Source organism: Pecten maximus, unplaced genomic scaffold (genome assembly GCF_902652985.1).
Source record: "Pecten maximus unplaced genomic scaffold, xPecMax1.1, whole genome shotgun sequence".
NCBI classification, from domain to species: domain Eukaryota; kingdom Metazoa; phylum Mollusca; class Bivalvia; order Pectinida; family Pectinidae; genus Pecten; species Pecten maximus.
In genome coordinates this window covers 48,452-68,424 of record NW_022982880.1, presented here as the reverse complement: position 1 = coordinate 68,424, position 19,973 = coordinate 48,452, and the positions used below count along the sequence as shown (strand labels likewise).

General features: G+C 35.1%; 1 protein-coding gene and 1 long non-coding RNA gene across 2 annotated transcripts; both read left to right on the top strand.

Moving 5' to 3' along the window:
- Positions 1-3,060: 3,060 nt before the first annotated feature.
- Positions 3,061-19,097, top strand: LOC117321068. The gene is made up of 9 exons (XM_033875549.1): positions 3,061-3,151; positions 12,157-12,288; positions 12,478-12,553; positions 12,971-13,225; positions 13,896-13,996; positions 15,279-15,332; positions 16,588-16,650; positions 16,934-16,975; positions 17,929-19,097. The coding sequence occupies exons 4-9, from the start codon at positions 13,056-13,058 to the stop codon at positions 18,063-18,065; spliced, it is 567 nt and encodes a 188-aa protein (XP_033731440.1). The 5' UTR covers positions 3,061-3,151; positions 12,157-12,288; positions 12,478-12,553; positions 12,971-13,055; the 3' UTR covers positions 18,066-19,097.
- Positions 5,094-8,364, top strand: LOC117321069. Its single transcript, XR_004531204.1, has 3 exons — positions 5,094-5,463; positions 6,368-6,535; positions 6,856-8,364. It is a non-coding gene; the product is annotated as an uncharacterized LOC117321069 (long non-coding RNA).
- Positions 19,098-19,973: the final 876 nt, after the last annotated feature.

Here is a 19,973-nt window from a genome sequence, read left to right as displayed (position 1 = left end):
TTTTAGTAACAACGGTGATATACGAGCTATACCTCCCACTAGGCGGCATCGTTGGGCCGAGATTCAGTGCAATTTGTGTATGTTGGTGCTATTTGGACTATTGACAGTATCAATTAATTTTGTCGATGGGGGCTTCAACCACTGCTCCCTAAGGTATAGTTTACACTGAAGGGGAAACACACACGTGTGTCTGTGGTCTACAGTGTAGTGAAGGGACAAGTCCTGAATGTGTTTGTGGACAAATACCTCTGTCGTGGTACATACAGATACAACTAAATTGAAGAATTAATGAAAATAAAATACATCAAGTTATATAAAGCAAATTTATATAATGTATGTGACATAAAATTATATATAGCAAATTTATATAATTTTATGTGACATAAAGTTATAAATAGCGAATTTATTGTATGTGGTTCACATATAATCAGTATCATACATTAGGTAGCAGACTACAGTAGGACAGCCTGGCCATGGGCAATTTTTTTGTTAAGCAAATAACCCCTGTATTATGATATGCATAAAAAATGAAAAAAATAAATGTACACTATAATTGGTATATTCAGTATGAAGAAGTACATACAGGCTTCACATATGTTAAAACAAAACATAATAAATTGGTTCCGGATTTTAAATTTCCGGATTTTCCGCAAGTGTGTTTACACAGGAAATTTAGTTTTGCCTACAGCGAAAAATGGATGCCCACAGTAAAGGTGAGATAGCGGAAAAACTTAATTCACAACATATGTCAAAACAAGATTAATTCTGTCTTTGGGATAGAGATATTTAATTTTAAATAGGTTTCAGAAAAAAAATTGTGTAGAGAATTGTGGTATTTTGGGTCAAATATCATAATATTTTGCAATTTTTGAGCATTTTTAAGCTGTTACCATGGTATTCACAGCTCTAAAAATCACAGAAAATATCAGTTAACTTATCCTTCAGAGCTGTATTAAAATTGCAAATGTTGTACAGATTTTTCAAAATTGGGCATTTTTACTGTACACTGCTACCTTACATTATATAATTCCATACTACAAATATTATATATATTTTGCATCAGAATAATTGTATCATACTTAGAGCATAACATAGTATAATTTGTATACAATATTTATCATAATAGTGTTTACTACAAGTTGTGAGTGAAATATAGCAGGAGATAGCTATCTTTAATTATTATTTAACTCATAGTATTGTTGTCAATGGAAATTCACAGAGTGACTTGTGCAAGTCTACCATCATACCAATCGGACGGAAGCTTTTACGGAAAGTGTCGACGGTTCCCGACCAAGTTGCTACGAGACCTCGGCGGAATGATACACGAAAGTAACATCTGATTATACATATCGAATTGCAAATCAACAGATATCATGCAAGAAAGTAAAGTATAATCTGTCGAAACCAGATATTCGTGGTTGGTAAATGGCAATATATGGAATATGAAGGTTTGCATCAAAATATTGTGACGGGGTTCAAACCACAAACAAGCGTTAATATACTATTTACAGTTTATTTAGTACATATCCACATTCACCGAAGTGCGCACATCAACAAGTCCTAATCAGAACATCATAACATCAAAACATACGAAACTTAGAACTATATGGTCATCAAATCTAAAATTTACTAAATCAACTGCCAGGTTACTCTGGGTCTTAATCACACTAGAGCTGTTTAAATTGACCTCTAGTGAGATCAACTCTCCCCTTTCTCTGCCCCAGCGTTGACAGACACATACCAGCCAGGATACTGGAACTGGACTTGTTTGGTTTGGTAATTAATTCCAAATCTGTACGTCTTGACTCTCACAATATACAGGACGAAAATGAGATGATATGTACATAACGTATATTGCGCATTAAAACAAAATTGTTTGACGGCTTGTCGATTTCTAAGGCCATTTTGACCCGCATATGCCCTAAATAAAATTATAATAAATGCTATAACTATAATTAGCAAATGCAAGAAAATTGACAACAATGAATTGAATACTAATACCATGCCCAGAGAACTACGTGGCCCTTGGCCTCTTGTTTAAAGTTGGAGAAAGGAGAACACACCGTTTTTTTTGTTTTGTTTTGTTTTTGTTTTTGTTTTTTCATTCCTGCGGTTGTCTTTTTGTATCTACAGGGAATCCACACAACTTTCAATAGACCATATAAAATGATACATATGTTTGTTCTTTTCATCTCGCACTGAAATGCGTGGTTTAAACTTGAAATTTAGTAATTTCAATGCTAATTACATTGTAAAAGAAGCCATGCTTTAAGGTATGTTGGTGAAAGTTGGTATGTAACTTCAGTATGAGTAACCATAGTTCAAGTTCGAATTGCAGGGTTTTTGGGTCAAGGTCAAGGTCACTGTTATTATTTTTAGTGGGGGCCGTTAGGTGACATGCATTGCTTTAGAAATACCCAGCTTGTTTCCTTTACAAGGTAAGATAGAAATGCACACAAAACGATTATTAGAATATCCATGTAATGTACTTTGAAGAATCAGTGTATCAATTGAATAGGCAATATTCATTTAATCATTCATTCATTTATTTCCTATTAATTTATCTATTTATATGGCCAGCTCCTGTAATACACTTGATATACTTGATATATTTGAGGTTATAATATGATATTATAAAGCGTCGTCGAAGGTCGATTTAGCCATTGGAAAATAAACTGTGTATATGTGTACAGCATGTACATTGTACTTAGAGACATTCATCATAACAAACGATAAACCACTGGTAGTTAGTTTATACAGCTCGAGGTGTTCCGTGTAAGAACATGCACTACTCATGTAAGAGCTGGAAATATTGTTTGTTTATTTATTTATTGGTGTTAATACTGATAATTGATACTGTATATTTGCGGGAGAAATTGAATTATCGGCCGACTAATAAACACATGGAAAACTCGGACTCTTCCGGGGTATGGTATAGCCGATTGTTTTATGACATTCAATCATTATCTAAGAATTTGCTTTTTTCTCTATTTTCTAGAGGCGTCATTCTGCAAAAAGAACAGCACAAGTGACTATTGTCATTTGTGCCCTCACGGCAGCAAGCAGGATCAAGTTGTTGACTCCGGAATCGTCCATTACGAGAAAGACATTCCAAAATGCGTTCGTGTAGACAACGCGTGTTTTTTGCCAGGTATGCCTAGAATATCAACATTTGTGTTGCATGTAGTTACTGTACGTACTGTTTAACTCCAAAGGGGTGAAATGAGCATGTCCGTCATTGTTGTACTTTAGTCGGCTACTTCTGAAGAACTATAGGATTGCCTTAACGATATTTTTCTAAAAGCTGATCTTGTCCTTATATCAATATGTTAAACCAAAATGACACTAATCTTTGGAAAATTATTTTGAGTGATAATGAGGCTGTATTTTGCCATTGCAGGATTTCTTTAACAGAAAAAGCGTCGGGATAAAGTCAAGATCATGATTGCTAGATACAAATAACCTATAAGGGACTTAAAGATGTAAAGCTATAACATTTGTATATTAAATATGCTGGTTTAAGTTTGAAGCAATATTATAAAGTTGCAGGGATGACTTCTATTGGTAAAACTTTAAATGGCGTTAAAGTTAATGTTTCTTCGTCGGACAAAACCATTTTATTATATCGCGCGTGAACACTGGTTTGGAGGACACCAGAATCAAGGATCAAAATCTGGGATTTTGTTTTATTCTCGCTTTGAAGTCAAGGGCGAACCCGGTTGATTTTACACACTGTTGGATTCATTGATGGGGCCAGCTTATTTCACAATATATTGGATTTATCTTATTTCAAAAGAGATGGAGTAATTTGATTTCACTAACTCTTGGATTTATTTTTTATTTCAAAGGGGACCATGTCAACTCTTTTCAGAAGATATTGGAGCGACATATTTCACAAACAAATTTTATCTCTCCCCCCCCCCCCCCCCCCCCCCTCATTTTTATTATTATTTCAGAACGGATTGGGAGTACTGATCCCACTCACTATTTGTTCATTTAACTGAGTAATCTAAGGTGTGTAATTCTAATTGCACGAAGACTGACCTTGCTTTGGTTACTTACTTTGTTTGATCTTTATTTTTATCTTGATTGGATACTTAATGTTAGAAGCAATTATAATACTACCCGTCGATATAATAAATTGGATTTATAGTGTGGCTGATTGGCGCTCCCGCCAAGCGATGAGCGATAGTGCGCCATGCACCGAGCGACAATATGTCCAGCGACATAATGAACGCGCCAGCACGACATAATCACGCGACGGTGCGACACAAAAACTCGCATGGGCGAGAAGTTTTGTTGAATGTCGCATCGTCGCTCTTCACATTGAGCACTGTAGGTCGTCGCTTGGCGTAGGGGTATACTGTTGCTTCTTGCATGGTACATTGTGTTGACGAAGCGCCGTACGACAAAAGTACTTCGCAAATGTGACAGGGCGACAGTATACAATTATTGCCCTTGTTCCGGGTTGACATGAATATTCATGTCAACCCGGAGCAAGGGCAGCAATTGTTTTATTATACCGAAAAAAACATAAGTGAATCAATTTTGGTATCAATAAGTTGTATTTCTTCAAACCATAGTTTAGACTGTTCAACGAAGATCGTTCAAGAGGTACCCCATCCTCTTTCTGGACCCCGGCATAAAATTCTCCCAGTCGAACGTTCAATGTTTTCAAAATCCTTTGGTCTACCTGTTGCAGATAGGAAATGTCTAAAGGAATCCACGGCCCCATTGATGACCATTTTGGTGTTTTTAGAATCCCTTTCTTGCAATAATTTCGCCATTTCCTCCCTGTTGGCAGACGATAGCGTCCGCCGGCAGCCATTGTTGTTGTCAAGCCGAATACTTGGAACTCCTCTGATTCGACTACTTTTGAAGACGTTACGGACGAAGCGCCGTACGACAAAAGTATTTCGCAAATGTGACAGGGCGACAGTATACAATTATTGCCTTTGTTCCGCGTTAACACTGGTCGGGGGGGGGGGGGGGGGGGGGGGGAGTTCTGTATACTAAGAACTTTAATGTATGTTATACGTCACACTGCAACGTTATTGCATCGAATTATACGCTCATTTTGTCGCAAAGCCTCATCGCTCCTCGCTTGTCGTGGAGGAAGAGGGGTGTCAATGCGACAGTGCGACGCAATAGATTTTCACAATTTTGGTCCCTTGCATCACTGACGGGAGAAACCGCTTTATTATTCTATTATTTGACGAATACTGTATCTGTTCCTATTATTTAAAACGTGTACTTCTTGTAAATCAATAGTCCCCTTTCACGATACCGGTTGTATAGAAGTAATCAGAGTTATCGTTCTTGATTTGAAATCAAAACGAGGCTATCAATTCCGGGTTTGATAGTCGATCAGCTGATGAAGATCCAGCTACAATTTGACAGTTCAACTTTAGTGACAGATGCTGTAATAATCTACGATCTTTGTGTGCTGATACTTGTTTAACGGTATGTACAAGGTCATTATACGTCTATTCATTGTATTTTTCTGTGATTCGACTCAACTTTCTAGAGTCTTTCGTGACGTTAGTCGACACAGGGGCTTGTGTTGTGGTATTGATGTCTTCGTTATACGACATTTTTTACGCAACATTTTTATTCTTGAGCATTAATTTGTTACAGTGTGTCAGTGATTATTTTGCCATTAAGTTATTAACTTATTCGTGTAATATCACACAATATTGATAATTTGATATTGCATTACTTACTTACTTTAATCTAAAAATAGATAGCCTAGTCTACGAGGTTTCTAATTTCGTTTTCGCCATTATATTTGTCGCTAAAGCTTGCGATGCTTCAAGCAAGTTATGCGCTTCAAATGAAGTTTTCATTGAATACATTAGACAAAACGCTGGAGAAGTATGTATATAATCTGAAAATAGATAAACTGTCAGAGAATTCTAAATAAATTTGGACAGTCAGCTGTGAGTCACTGGAAACACAAGTTTGAACTGATTAACCACTTATATAATTAGATTTCTATACAAAAATTATATGATATTGAATCATCATAAATTTATCTAAAAATAATTAAAAAGGTAATAATTAACCCTCATTTGTATTTTTGTCCATGATTTCATTACAGATCTCCATGGCTTCCAGGTCTTCAGCAAAGAAGTCTAAGGCTTGGGAAGGGCGAGGGGCAATGTGTTGTGTATTTGGTTGCTCTAATAGAACTTATACCAAGGAAAATGAACTTTCACAACATCATTTTTTTCGCATTCCTTCTCGTGTCCTTAAATCTCCAGCACTAAAGAATAGATGGTGTTCATTAATTAAAAGACAGGATGGTCGTGATGGATTTAATTTAAAACCAACTACTGTTATCTGTGATAAACATTTTACTGCTAAGGACATTCATATTTCTCTTGTTTCGAAGAAGTGGACCATAAAAGAAACATCTGAGCCATCTATATTTGTATGGAAAGAGGAAAGATCCGAGAGAAAACCACCAAAGCAGCGGCTTTACTTTCCATTGCAAGAAAGTACATGTTTACCTGAAGATGAAACAAATAATAAGGTAAATATTGTTTAATGATTAAAGTATAAAGTTACCCTATAATATCATCAATTGATTACTACATGTTATGAATAAAGCTAAATAGTATTGTGCATACATGCAAGTTTATATGAGATTGTTTTTTTTACTCTATATGAAATGACCTTCCAATGATAGAATCTACATGTGTAACCAAGAAAAAAACAACTAAACTAGTTAAAATTACATTATATACTTGATAGAGTATGTTAGTATGTAATGCCAATTACATGTTCTGTTGGTCATGTTCATCTGTATTTTTTTTGCACTTATGATATATATAGTTTTAACTGTTTTTACAGGTTCTAAAACATGAATGTTCAGTCTCAATTGCCTGTCAGACAGAAGCAACATATAATTACACATCACTTGACAAATCTTGTCAGACCAGCCAGCAGGATTTCCCCAGTTCAGTTGCTGATCATCAATATCATGAGCAGTCCGAGTCCAATTTATTGAACGAAATTTTAAAATTAAATCAACAAATATGTTGTTTAAAAGAGCACATCGCAGAGCTTGAAAATGAAATTGAAGGCAACAAGTTTTCATTTGAAAAAATAGAGGACGATAAGGATGCTGTTCAATTTTATACTGGTTTTCCTGATGCTAAAGTGTTTAACTCTTTTTATGCATATATCTTAAAGAAAACTGAAAAATTGAACTATTGGAGAGGCCGAAATGAAGTGGATGACTCTATTCCAGCTTATCAGGAAAACAAAAGAAAACCTGAGAAAAAGCGTGCATTAACTGGAAAAGAAGAACTATTTATTGTTTTAGTGCGTTTGAAAGTTGGTTTGTTTGTAAGGGATTTGTCCGACAGGTTTCACCTTTCTCAAGGACACTTGTCCAAATTATTTACAACCTGGATAAACTTTTTGCTGTATGAACTTCAGGAGTTATTCCCCTTTCCATCCCAAAATATGACCAGACAAAACATGCCACCAGAGTTCAAGGATTATGATACAACAAGATTGATTATAGACTGTACAGAAATGTATGTAGAAGTCCCATCATCCATGGTTGCCCAGTCGCAAACATGGTCATCGTACAAACATCATAATACTTTCAAAGTTCTAATAGGAGTGAACCCTAATGGGTGTTGTACATTTGTGTCCGATCTCTGGGGAGGACGTGTCAGTGACAAAGAGATAACTATTAAGTCTGGTTTGCTAGATTTACTTGAACCAGGTGACAATCTCATGGCAGATAGGGGTTTTGACATAGAAAACATTCTTCCCTCTGGCGTTTCCTTAAATATACCCCCTTTTCTAGGAGGACGGAGTCAGTTTACTGCTGAGGAAGTGGACAAAACCATGAAAATAGCTTCTCTGCGAATCCATGTAGAAAGAGAAATAGGGAGGATTAAAAATGATCATTTATTGGACGGTGTATTGCCACTCAGTTTAGCTCATGTTGCTGGACAAATTGTGAAAGTGTGTGCATTTTTGACCAACTTTCTCCCTCCTTTGCTTCCTCCATCACACATGAGAGTTACAAATGGCTGATAGGTTCAGGAAAAGTTTGAATTTAAAATGTAAATTAGGAATTATTCTCTCGACTTTTTATGCTATTCTGCCATTATAAATCCATAGTCACTGTATATAAAAGGTGGGTCTTTAGGAAGCACTGGACACTTATTGGGTCAAATACAGTATATTATGTGGCCAGGCAGTTATAGTGTCCAACATTCCTACATAGTCTTCCAGTTCCAGTTGTGTACATTTACATACCTAGACCAAAACCACTGCTGATCTGTTACATAATTAAGTGATATATATATGTATTAAAGAAATAAAACATGATAAACTTTCTGTACTAGTCCTTTTATTACATTTCAAAATGTTTTAAGTACAGTTTAACCTCTTTATCTTAGTATTTCAATCATGATAAGTCAGCATATTGGCTACATAACACATTCTCAAATGTAACCCATTCATCAGTTCGAGTTACATCGAGATAAAGATGTTTGACTCCTCAAGTAATCACCAAGTACTGCACAAAGAAATAGTTGTGACACATGGATGTTTGAGTATTCATTTTTATAAAACTGTATACTTGGTCAAGATATATATAATGGTGATTGGTCATATTAATTTGGTAACACAATGGATTTCTTATTAAAATTAATGAATTTGTACTCGGTATAGGTATCAAGCATCAGGTAATTATAAAATGCAATGCATATGGTAATAATTACTAATTGATGGCAATGCATTAATTTTTTCAAGCAATTGAATGTAATGTGTTATTGAAAATTCGTGGAATTGTAATTGAATTAATTACATTCAAAATGGATATATAGCCCAATTACATTTAATTACTTAATTGCATTGTACATTATTTACTGATATTAAATAAAACAAATCAAATTCATAAATATCTAATATAAACTTCTCATATTCTCTTATCTTCTACTTTGAATGTTAAAAATCTTGAAAGGGTTTTTAATTTATTTATAGAATTTACCTGTAACTTAAGTGTTAGTTATTGCACAATGGAAGGCGATGGAGAGAAAAATTATAATGACTTACTTACTATATGCATATGAAAGTAACATATATATATATACCTGGCCAGATAATTAAAGCTAAAATTATACGGTCAAGTCTTTTACATGTACATACACATGTATGTGAGAACAATTAATTAATTCATATTGTTCCCTAGACAAAATAGTCTGTCCAGGAATTCTTTGTGTGACAGACCCAAAAATTCAATATTAAACTTAAGACTGTGTAATTATGGTCTAATCAGGAGTTTTGAACATCATGAAGTACCAAAAGACACAAGCACTGACTGCACTGGTACATTTAGTGCTAAATTATCTAAACTGCACAAATATTTTAATTCACTCTACATGTATCATATGTCAGATCTAAAATACAAATATTTTTTACGATTATGTTACTTTCACAAAGTAATGTGTGATTTAATTAATTACCATGTAACTGAACCCATGCTTACTAAATATATATTGAGTCAGATTGTAAAATAACACTAAGACTAAATGTTTCGGATGTACAATGTACATATTTTGGTCTCTAGCCTATGCAAGGTTAATACCTTGTTGATACTACATTTTCATGTTGCAGTAAAATGAGTTGATACATATATATATATATCAGAAGTGATCAATGTATACGTAATGACAATAAGGCATGCAATATCAAACCACTAGCTTTGCATACTGTGTTTCACGTGTTGTGTGAGAAGTTCAGGAACAAACACTTTTGTGTAGAAGTTAAGTATTTTAGGCATGATGTGAGAATGCCAGAGGTTGGAGTCAAACTTCACACGCTCTACAAATATTTCTTTTCCTAGCCAAACTACAAAGTCTGTCCATTCCAAGCTAGAAATAAACATCTGCCCTTGTACTTGATAAAAGTAATCATGAGTTTTTTTCAAATGAATTTTACCACAGTCATTTCTGAGATAAAACCCCTTGTGATCACAAGCTTCTTCAACTGTCATACCTGCCTTTGACACAGGACATTTAACCTCTAGTCCACCAAACTCCTGACAAACTGTATCAAATACTTTTCCATCTGGGCTAGCTCCAAGTCCCGGTATTTCACGATGAATTATAATACCACTCTTCTCTACTGTCACTGGGTTATTACTTTTCTCCATTTTATCAATATATGATTTAATTGCATTTTCTTCATTGTCACGGCCATATCGCACAGCAGGTAAATCTGATATATTACTATACAAAATAGCACGCAGAATACTTTCTGGGTTTTTGGAACATTTAGCTGCTTTTCCAAAATTGGAAGATGTGAGAACAATATCATGTAAACTACACCAAATATCTGACTTTGACTGTTTTCTTGTTTCAACTTCTATCGCAGAAATAATGTTTTCATGCAAGTTAAGATATGATACATCTTTTTCCATATATATGTCCACGGCTCTTTCCATTTTATCAGATTCACCATCACCAATAACATTATGCATTCCCTTTTTGAAGCTAATGCAATCCATTATTTTATTTCTGTCAGTGTTATTGTAAATTGGAACAAAGGTATTTTCTGTATATACATCCACAAATTCTGACACTGGAATACTTTCCTCAGTTTCAAGTTGACTCTGTGAATCTGGTTTTGAATGAAACAGAAAGAAACCTGAATGTGGAAAATCCTGCTCCAAATTTTCATAGAGTGTACAGAATGCATGCAAATCCTGAGTCCTGTCCTTGGGTGCACGTGGATCATAACTGGAGACAGTTAACATCTGATCATTAATGTTATCATTCCCATGCCTGTGTTTGTGGATGGTCATGTCTTTCAGGGCACTGGCTTGTACATTAAGTTTTCTTGGTACTACCCACTGGCTAAGTTTTGAGGTACAGGTAAGGGGCTCTGACTCCTCATGAAAACCTTTCCTACAGAAGTCCTCAACATAGAAAAGAACACCACCAGCATGATTACATTTCCCTTCTGCATTGATACCACTCCTTTTGAAACAAAAATAAACAAAAATTAGAGATCAGTTCAGGATTATAATTTGATAAAAGAAAACTGTAGCATCCCATATACTAACTTACCCACATGTATAAGGCTATATATTACTAGCTACCATAGTACTGTACATAAAACAAATCACTTTAAGATAGATACATGTATAAATTTTGTAAATCAAATAAAATGAAACAATACAGTTTCTAAAAAAATATATATTACAACTAATTGGAATAGTTGCACATATACCATACTCATGCCCCCTAGCTGATAGTTATTTAATATAACATGCACATGTATAACGTTAAGCTTATTACATAAGAGGGCATCTAGTATACAATGTAGTAGTGTACACATGTACTTACCCTGCTGGACAATCACAAGCGGCATACTTCACATCTCCATTGGCCAAGAACACAGTGATGACGTTGTATCGGACTTTTCTCATTGATGCAACGACCTTCGCCCTGATGAAAACCATACCATCATTTCGGTGTGCAATCTTGACGTCATTTACATGTCCCTCTTTGAAGAAGCCATACGCCCTCTCCTTCTTGTACGCCGTTCCTTTCATGATGGAATTGCCGAACTTCTTCGTCTGAACGACCAGATACTCATAAATCTGATGAAAATTTGTGTTTGGTAATGTCCTTAAGTCATTCTTCCACTCAACGTCGCCGGCAAATAACATAAGATCTGAGAACGTGTTGCCTATCACATCGCTACTGACAGAGTTAAAAGTCGTGCCGGTAGGATTTTCCGCCGCTTTCAGTGACTTGGAAGAGAAAATAGCAAATGGTCTTGACACTAAAGTTGCCTTATTACCGTCTATGCTTGCTCTTTCATTCTTCAGCCAAGACCTCAGTTGTTTGACAGTTAATGTCTTGAAATCAGATAGGGAGTTTGGAGAGATAGTATCTTTGACGGTGGACGACGCCATCTTTGTTTACCAAACCCGGAATGTATAGCCTCGTTTTGGTTTCGATTTTTTTTTCGCGGGGAAAAATACGGTATTGTGAAACTCGACTATTGTTTATTACATTCTCTGAATAGCTGCTTTTGAAATATAACATTCCTCCTAACGTTCCATTTAATTGTAATAGCAATAATATTTTCGTGTTTTTTTTTCTCTCTTTTCTAAAGAAACAGCACCTGTCTTTGAAAATGGAAAGGCAGTCCGCTGTTCCTGTGACCTATCAAGGGGGTTTATTGGGGATAACCTATTCTGCACAAAAGTGAAAAGCTGCGCGCCTGGACTGGAACTTACCAATACAAGTATGGAATCTTGAATACTTCAGGCTGTAAAAGTTATATAGCCTATTTGATGACATGGTGCCCTATTATGTTGTGACTAATATGAACCTTTAATCACGGATATAAGTCCGTCCTTACATTGAATAAGTATATACTAGTACAGTAAGATTGTTTACTGCATTCCATTATAGTATTGTTTTGATACCCTAGGTGGCCGGTGTATACCATGTCCACATGGAACGTACAAAAACACAAGTAACTACGACTTCTGTCAGCCGCACACCGGGTAATAACAATCTTTATTTCAACGAATGATGAATACTTCATCATAATTAGAACTATTAACCGTAAGGTCACGATTTTGTGGCTACTTTTAGATTTACGATCTAGTGTATTTACGTAGTTATGATTTGTTTCGATTTGACAGGATTTTAAATAAACGCTAATGATTTCGTGAAAACTATCGTTACACAAAGTTCAATGCCAACAGTGGAAAAGCAACAAGAAATTTGAGCCCCACGGAAATCTATACTAATGTACATGATTGAAGTCAAGTTGTAAACGCATTATATCAACTGCACACAATCATATATATAATCAGACGACAGCACATTCCACTGGAAAGAGTAGATATGACAGATATTATCTACCGTACGTTCCTGTAATTAATACTCGTTAAAGTTGTTTTTTCCACCTAATTTAGTTGTGAAACGCATGGTAAAGTTACCGCGAAAGAAGGAAATGCAACTGCGGACACAATTTGCGGAGAGCGATTGCGACTTAGGAAAATGTTTCTACATAAGCCTTTGACGACCAAAAGCAAAACTGAGGTCACTTCACCTTGTGAAACAACCGATTGCCTTGGTAGGACAGATGAGAAAAGCTACAATGAGGTTACCATGGCTTCACCACGCCAGGTCCCTACTGATCTGAATAACTCGCACGGTCATTCACTGAGGTTGGTACAGTTCCATTCCCGACGAGTTTCAGCCAGATTTAGTCACAGTTAAGACATGATTTATAACTCCCTTCGTTACGTTTCCCTGCCCAGATAATACTAACACTGTATCACCTACTTTATAACATAAAATGTTCCGTGACATGTAAATATTGGGCTTTTTCGACTTTCTTTTAAATGAAATTGGCCGAAATAGTAGACTACTACCCGTGTTCAAATGTAAGGACTATATTAGCATGCACAACGAGACTACAGTACCAACATAGCCCGAAGCGTCCGTGTTACAATAACATTGGAATTAAAACGCAATGTCTTGTATACAATCGTAATTTTGTATTTATAAAACTACCTTTTCGTTTCTTTTGTAGCAATCTCAAAACACATTATAATAACTAATACTTATCACGGAATAAAAGCTATTAACAAGCTATTAGCAATCTGTTAGGAATATTGTTCTAATACTGATGCGGAATTAGCCATCTTATGATGAGCTTTTCAAAATATTTCTGATGATAATAATTTTCATGTTTCTATAATAAATTGTCATCTTGTATGAGATGGCCTTTTCAATTCAATCATTGGTTTTAGTTTTATGTGGAGCATGCATAAATACATTTAAGATATTGTTATACTAGTATGTTTAACAGTGATGTCTTCCATGTTTTTCTAGCCTGCTGTACGGCATCATTATCATAGGTTTGGTCCTCCTTGTGTTGATTGGAATCGGCAATCTATATCTTAACGTCAAGACAAGTAGAGGATTTCTGAATGGTAAAGTCTTGCCATGCAATAAATATATCTCACTGAATGATAACTATTTTACAAGTAGTTGCTATGTAGAGAGAAGTCTTCTATAAATCATTAGTACGGTATTGATTGCTGTAAATATTGCCAATTAATCACCGTTTCACACATGGGTTGTTATCTTGCAACGAGTCGACGAGGGCCTATACATATATATATATATAAAGGGTAATCCTATACGTACCGTAAGAGGTAATCCTATACGTACCGTAAGAGGTAATCCTATACGTACCGTAAGAGGTAATCCTATACGTACCGTAAGAAACCAAACGACGTCCTTATTCTACCTGCGTCATTAACTTTCTGATTTTCCTGAAACTTGATACACTTACTCACAGCGGGCATCCCGTTATGAATTGAGGTGTTTCAACTAACAGGGGTCAAACTTGAGGTAAATCTGACTATCAATATATTTATGACATCCTGGCTCTACTAACTTCATTAATTGTCCGATTGTCTTGAAAGTTCATATTCTTATTCACAACATCATCTGTTGTCTCTTGACTCTGGGGTCAAAATCGAGGTGATTATTACTATAAAAACATTTGTTTTAGTTAATACTTGGTACGAGGAGATTCGTTTCGCCTTCGAATTTATTTTATGAATGACTGATGAGGTTAATTCAATTGTACTATTATATCACCATTTAGGCGTTGTTATAGGTTGGCATATCGAATTGGAAGTAACATTTTCTGTGTCTTCGTCACTTGGGCTCGATCAGTAGCATACGATAGCTCTATTGACAGTATGTATTGAATACAATAAAGTATAAGCATAAATATTTAACTAACATTTATGATTTCTATCCCTTTTACTTAAGTGTCTTTTTGAACTTTGTATTGTTGACAAAAGAAATTGTCAAACACTATGAAAAATTCACATGTTACCCAGGAGTATTGAAAGAGATGACATATACCCTTGATATTCCTACCGGCATCATAAATATTTTACATATATAAATGATAAAGACTTTTAAAGATACACTTGTTTTGAAATATAAATAATCAATATGTTAGATTTTCTACCAGGAAGTCTGCTTTCACCACGATTAATTTTTAGCACAAGGAAGGATTGTGAGAATAAATTATTACCACATCAGTTGGTCAATCAAACTTCATTTTTTTAAATGACACATCCATATATGTTAACGAATCAAACAGAAAATCACACGGAGAAACAAAATCATTTGACAATTCGGTGTTAATCTTAAATAGTTTTTAATGCATGTTATTTTGCTGTTAATTACCAGTATATCAACACCATCGGAGGAGGGAACGAGATGTCGAAATTGCTAATGAATCAGGTAACCGTTCATGTCAATATTGATCGTCATACCACATGATTTAGTTTAAACTTTATTTCGTTATTTTAATTTGCAATAGTTCATACATTATACAAAAAATAAAAGGGTTCAGAGACAAGTACATAGTACAAATTCGTCTCCTTATGTTTTTAGAATAGCTATTGAATAATACTGACCATATAATATGTAAGCGAAAGGGTGCAAGGGTTTAGCAAGGGATGATGCTGGGGCATTTTGCTATATTTCAGGAACAATCGCTGATTTCAAGATAACATACAATTTATGACGATAGGGCCATTAGGGCTGCGCGTTGTGGAAAGTAGAACTTATAAAATTATACAAAAATACTTCAGCTTCAATTCTACAATGACATTATAGAGCTAAGTTAAAGGATGATAAGCTTTTTTAAGCTGACTGACTGATAAAGTTTTGGCACACAATAGTTACATTGTTCTGTAGTGGCATATCAGGACTACCTTGAAGTAAGGTATACACCACATGTTATCAGTCATTAATTAACGGACATGACCAATGGGCACTTACTCTTGTAGTGGATTCCTTATCAGTTATACCGGCAGGGGCGAAAGGTTCTTGCATATGTGAATGTCTAAATATATCACATATATGCGTTTTTTACAACTGCAAACTGTTGTATGTTTAGGAACATTTTATGGTAGATATCATGACCATATTTTGAAATAGTATATGTCTTTGTGCGATAGGAAGTCAGGCGTAGTTATTGGCTAGTGGTAGCATGGAAGTTATCATTTTGAGAACGTGACTAAACCGGACTCGATTGGTATGTCGGGTGTCATCGATTAAGCAGAAGACGCTTACTCTACTGGACCACAAGGTCTTATTCTTCTTGCTCTTCTTCAAAGGTCTTCATTAAAGTATATGGTTTTGTTCTAATATTGACTTCGTTTTGTCGAATTTGAGTTAGAATAACACGTTAGTTTTAATGCCGGTTTTCTCATTTTTTTTTTTTTTTGCAATGAGTGCTTAACTAAAGCGATTTTTTTATTTTACGGGGAGTATATCTTTTATAAATCCGCCGTCAAATAAAACATACTGATACATGTGCTTTCGTTTATATCATTTCATTAATGTTCGTTGAATGGATTCAATAGAACACGTTACTGGTTTAGAAAACCTTCCAGTGTGTATATTTTCCATTTAGATAAATAATGACTAAAAACATTTTCAATTTAAGTATGTACGGTCAAGCTAAGATGCACCTAATTTCATTTTTCAGAATCGCTGTCATTAAGAGGTATCCAAGAAGTAGGCGAAAACAGACATCCAAAAGGAGGAACAGGTTCAAAATTTGTTTATTCAGACATTTGTCCGTCGTAAGGGCATCATAGGAATTTGTCTCAGTTCGGATTCAATATAGTAATTTGTTAAGAAAATTCATATCGTTAAGTTGAATATATTATTGCCACAATTATCAGTTTGAGATTACTAGTTAGGTCATGGTATATAGAAAACATTGTTTATGTTATATTTATCCTCATACATGTACATGTACCTGTAAAAGACCTCGGCATACTTCGCTAGTGGAAACTCATACTCATTGTTCTATTTTTGTTTATTTACAGCTCCTGAAAATGAAACGATGATCCATGATACTGAAGAACCAGGTATGAGATGTCGATGTAGTTATTTAAACATAAATCTTAAATTTATTACATAAAGTAATAGCCGTATGAGAAACAGTTTTTATAACACTCAACACTATTTTACTTAGTAGACGGTAATCTAGAAGTTTTAAACAAATGTTGACATGTTCTAAGATGATTCTGGTGTTAATCCAGGGGTGTCCAAATATGCTATGATTTGTTCTAAATGTGCTGTTTTCTATATTGGTCAAATTAGTAATGACGCACGATTGTACATAGACTGACTCCGAAAAAATATTTCGAAAAGCATATTCGTAATTGTGCTGGAGATCAATTCAATTTATTACCTATACATGTGTATATCAATCACAGTCATATGATACCGCTTTAGTGGAAAAGAAAGAGGATCAGTTAACAAAAATATCAAAACCCAGTCTTAGCAAGACAAAGTTAACATTTGCGCCATATTAAATAGTTGTAACGTGAATGTATACATCGTGACGTCACGTCAATTATGACGTTATTGAGTTATGTGAATATAAATCATACCTGAAGAGACCAGCCATGGCTGGGTAAAAGCTTCTCGTAAATTGGTCGTCGAATGATGCATATGTGTGTTTATATAACAGTAACATAAATGACGAAGGAAGACAATTTTATGGCACGTGTCCTGACAGCGCCTCGAATTCACGATCTGCGACAATCGGAAATACCTGCATCTTATACCACTACACCTCATGGATTTCCTAGTTCCTTAGTTACACGATTCATGAAATTGTCTTCCTTCGTCATTTGTGTTAGTATAATAGATAGATTGATATAGATAGGTAAATATTTAACCTTATAGAGATTTTGCACAAATAAATCAATGTAATAAAACCGGATATTCCTTCTCTTTCAGATGATATATGTCGTCTTAATATGTCGCAGCATACATATAAAAAATATGTTATATTGAAGCTTTTACATTGCAGGAACATTTTATCCTCCAATCAACGAAAACCCCGCTGAGCCAACCGCACCAGATCTGTCTATCCCAGGACTGGCATGTCCACCAATACATGTTTCATCAGCCTGGTCTACTTCAAATCCATCTAACAAGGGCTGTTAAGGAATGTACAGCCATCCACATAAGGAAACATACACATAGTATTAATAGTCTAAACACAGGTTACGTTGTAGGTTATGAGAGACGTCGTAGCTGTACTTTATGTCATCTCTGTCTTATACACGAGCTGGGTGACCACAGCTAGTTTGCTGTTAAGAAACACTCGAAATTGATAATGAAGACATAATATGTGTTGAAAAGATCATTTATTAATGACAAATTAATTAAGATATAAAGATATATCCCCAAGTTATAAATTAGAGAAATTATGACTATAACAGCAAAGATGGGGTAAAAAATAGGCACGACATGCATATTGCACAAACAATACACCCATAATTGATTTAAAGCAATAATTATCAGCGATAATTATAAAGATTATATAACCTGAAGATACCATTTGCATATTAGCAAGTATAAGGAGTCAAAAATTGACAGATCTTTACATGTTACACTGGGAGGGTATAAGAGTGGGAAATCAAAAGTGTTACAAAAACTTCCATCAGTGGAGATAAACTTTTACATTCGATTTTCGAAATGGAGGTGACGCTACTGAGGGTCAATCTCCTCTGTGATAGGTCCGGTGGCTGGGCTACGTGGCTGCTGATTGGCTGACCAATCAAAAGCTGATATCGCTTCAGCCAAAATGACCAGAGGTCAATCAAGTCCTGGGAAGAACTCCGCCGTAGCCGGTCCCAAGCCCGCGTTGAGAAAGGAGGAGGGGAGCACCAACTGACAACACCTAACAGTCACCCCGGACTAATGTTCTAACCTAGAGTCGCGAATAGAGGTTGTAACCTAAATCGAGACTTTAAACCAGCAACATCAACATCAACATCAAGTCCTGGGAATTTTCCATCACGTGGCCCAGGTATGGACCTCCTTCTTGACCCCTCAATGTTAGCCCATCTACATAACAACCAGAAACAATGGAAGATGCGAGGGTCCAAATGCCCCTCTCATCATATAATAAACAAACAATTACAGACTGACATAAATGTATTTATTTATACAAATATAAATGAATGTTATTTATGTCATCTCGGTCTTATACACGAGCTGGGTGATCACAGCTAGTTTGCTGTTAAGAAACACTCGAAATTGATAATGAAGACATAATATGTTTTGAAAAGGTCATTTATTAATGACGAATCAATTACAGATAAAAAGATATACCCCCAAGTTATAAATTAGAGAAGTTATGACTATAACAGCAAAGATGGGGTAAAAAATAGGCACTGATGACCTAGTCCGGATATTGTATAGAATAAATATCTAGGGCAAGACTTTATTGACGTTATAAGTATACAATAATATGTTGGTCGGTTAGGGCCACCTCGTAATCTCGCGACATCGTAATCTCGACCTAAAATCAGGAGGTTCCTCACCTCGCAATCTCGCGACCTCGTTTAAGGAGACAGTTATTTACACTGGATTGATTTTACTTAATTTGTATATATTATTATCCATGCATGTTTTTTTTTTTTTTGAAATGTTGAAATTTTCTATGAATATCTTTGCATTATTTCCATCAATTCTTAACAAACTTGCATTGGTTTACTAATTATTGTGGGTTTTTTTCTTCACTTAGAAGATTCTGGAATGTTTTGGGTGTTTGTTGATTGATGTGCCCTTTTAATGAATAATTTAAAATTAATAATGTTGATTATTGGTTAAAATTTCACTTTAAAGTTATAGGTACATATTGGGATTGAACGGTGTTTTTATTGTGTTAACGGTGGTATGAACACAGTGGGATACAGACATATTCTACATAGCACTATATATTGAATATGTCTGTATCCCATTGGGTTCATACAGCCATAAAACAAATCATTGAAAACCCGTACGAAGAAAATAAAAGTCGTGATGTGTTGTGACGTTGGTAACTACGGCTGTCTTGGTTGCTAA

What these genes read in the sequence shown, in the direction of transcription:
- LOC117321068 (XM_033875549.1), top strand. Translation starts at nt 13,056, where the DNA reads ATGTTTCTACATAAGCCTTTGACGACCAAAAGCAAAACTGAGGTCACT. An exon ending in CGAAATTGCTAATGAATCAG is followed by an intron (nt 15,333 to 16,587) that starts GTAACCGTTCAT and finishes TTCATTTTTCAG; the next exon opens with AATCGCTGTCATTAAGAGGT. An exon ending in ACATCCAAAAGGAGGAACAG is followed by an intron (nt 16,651 to 16,933) that starts GTTCAAAATTTG and finishes GTTTATTTACAG; the next exon opens with CTCCTGAAAATGAAACGATG.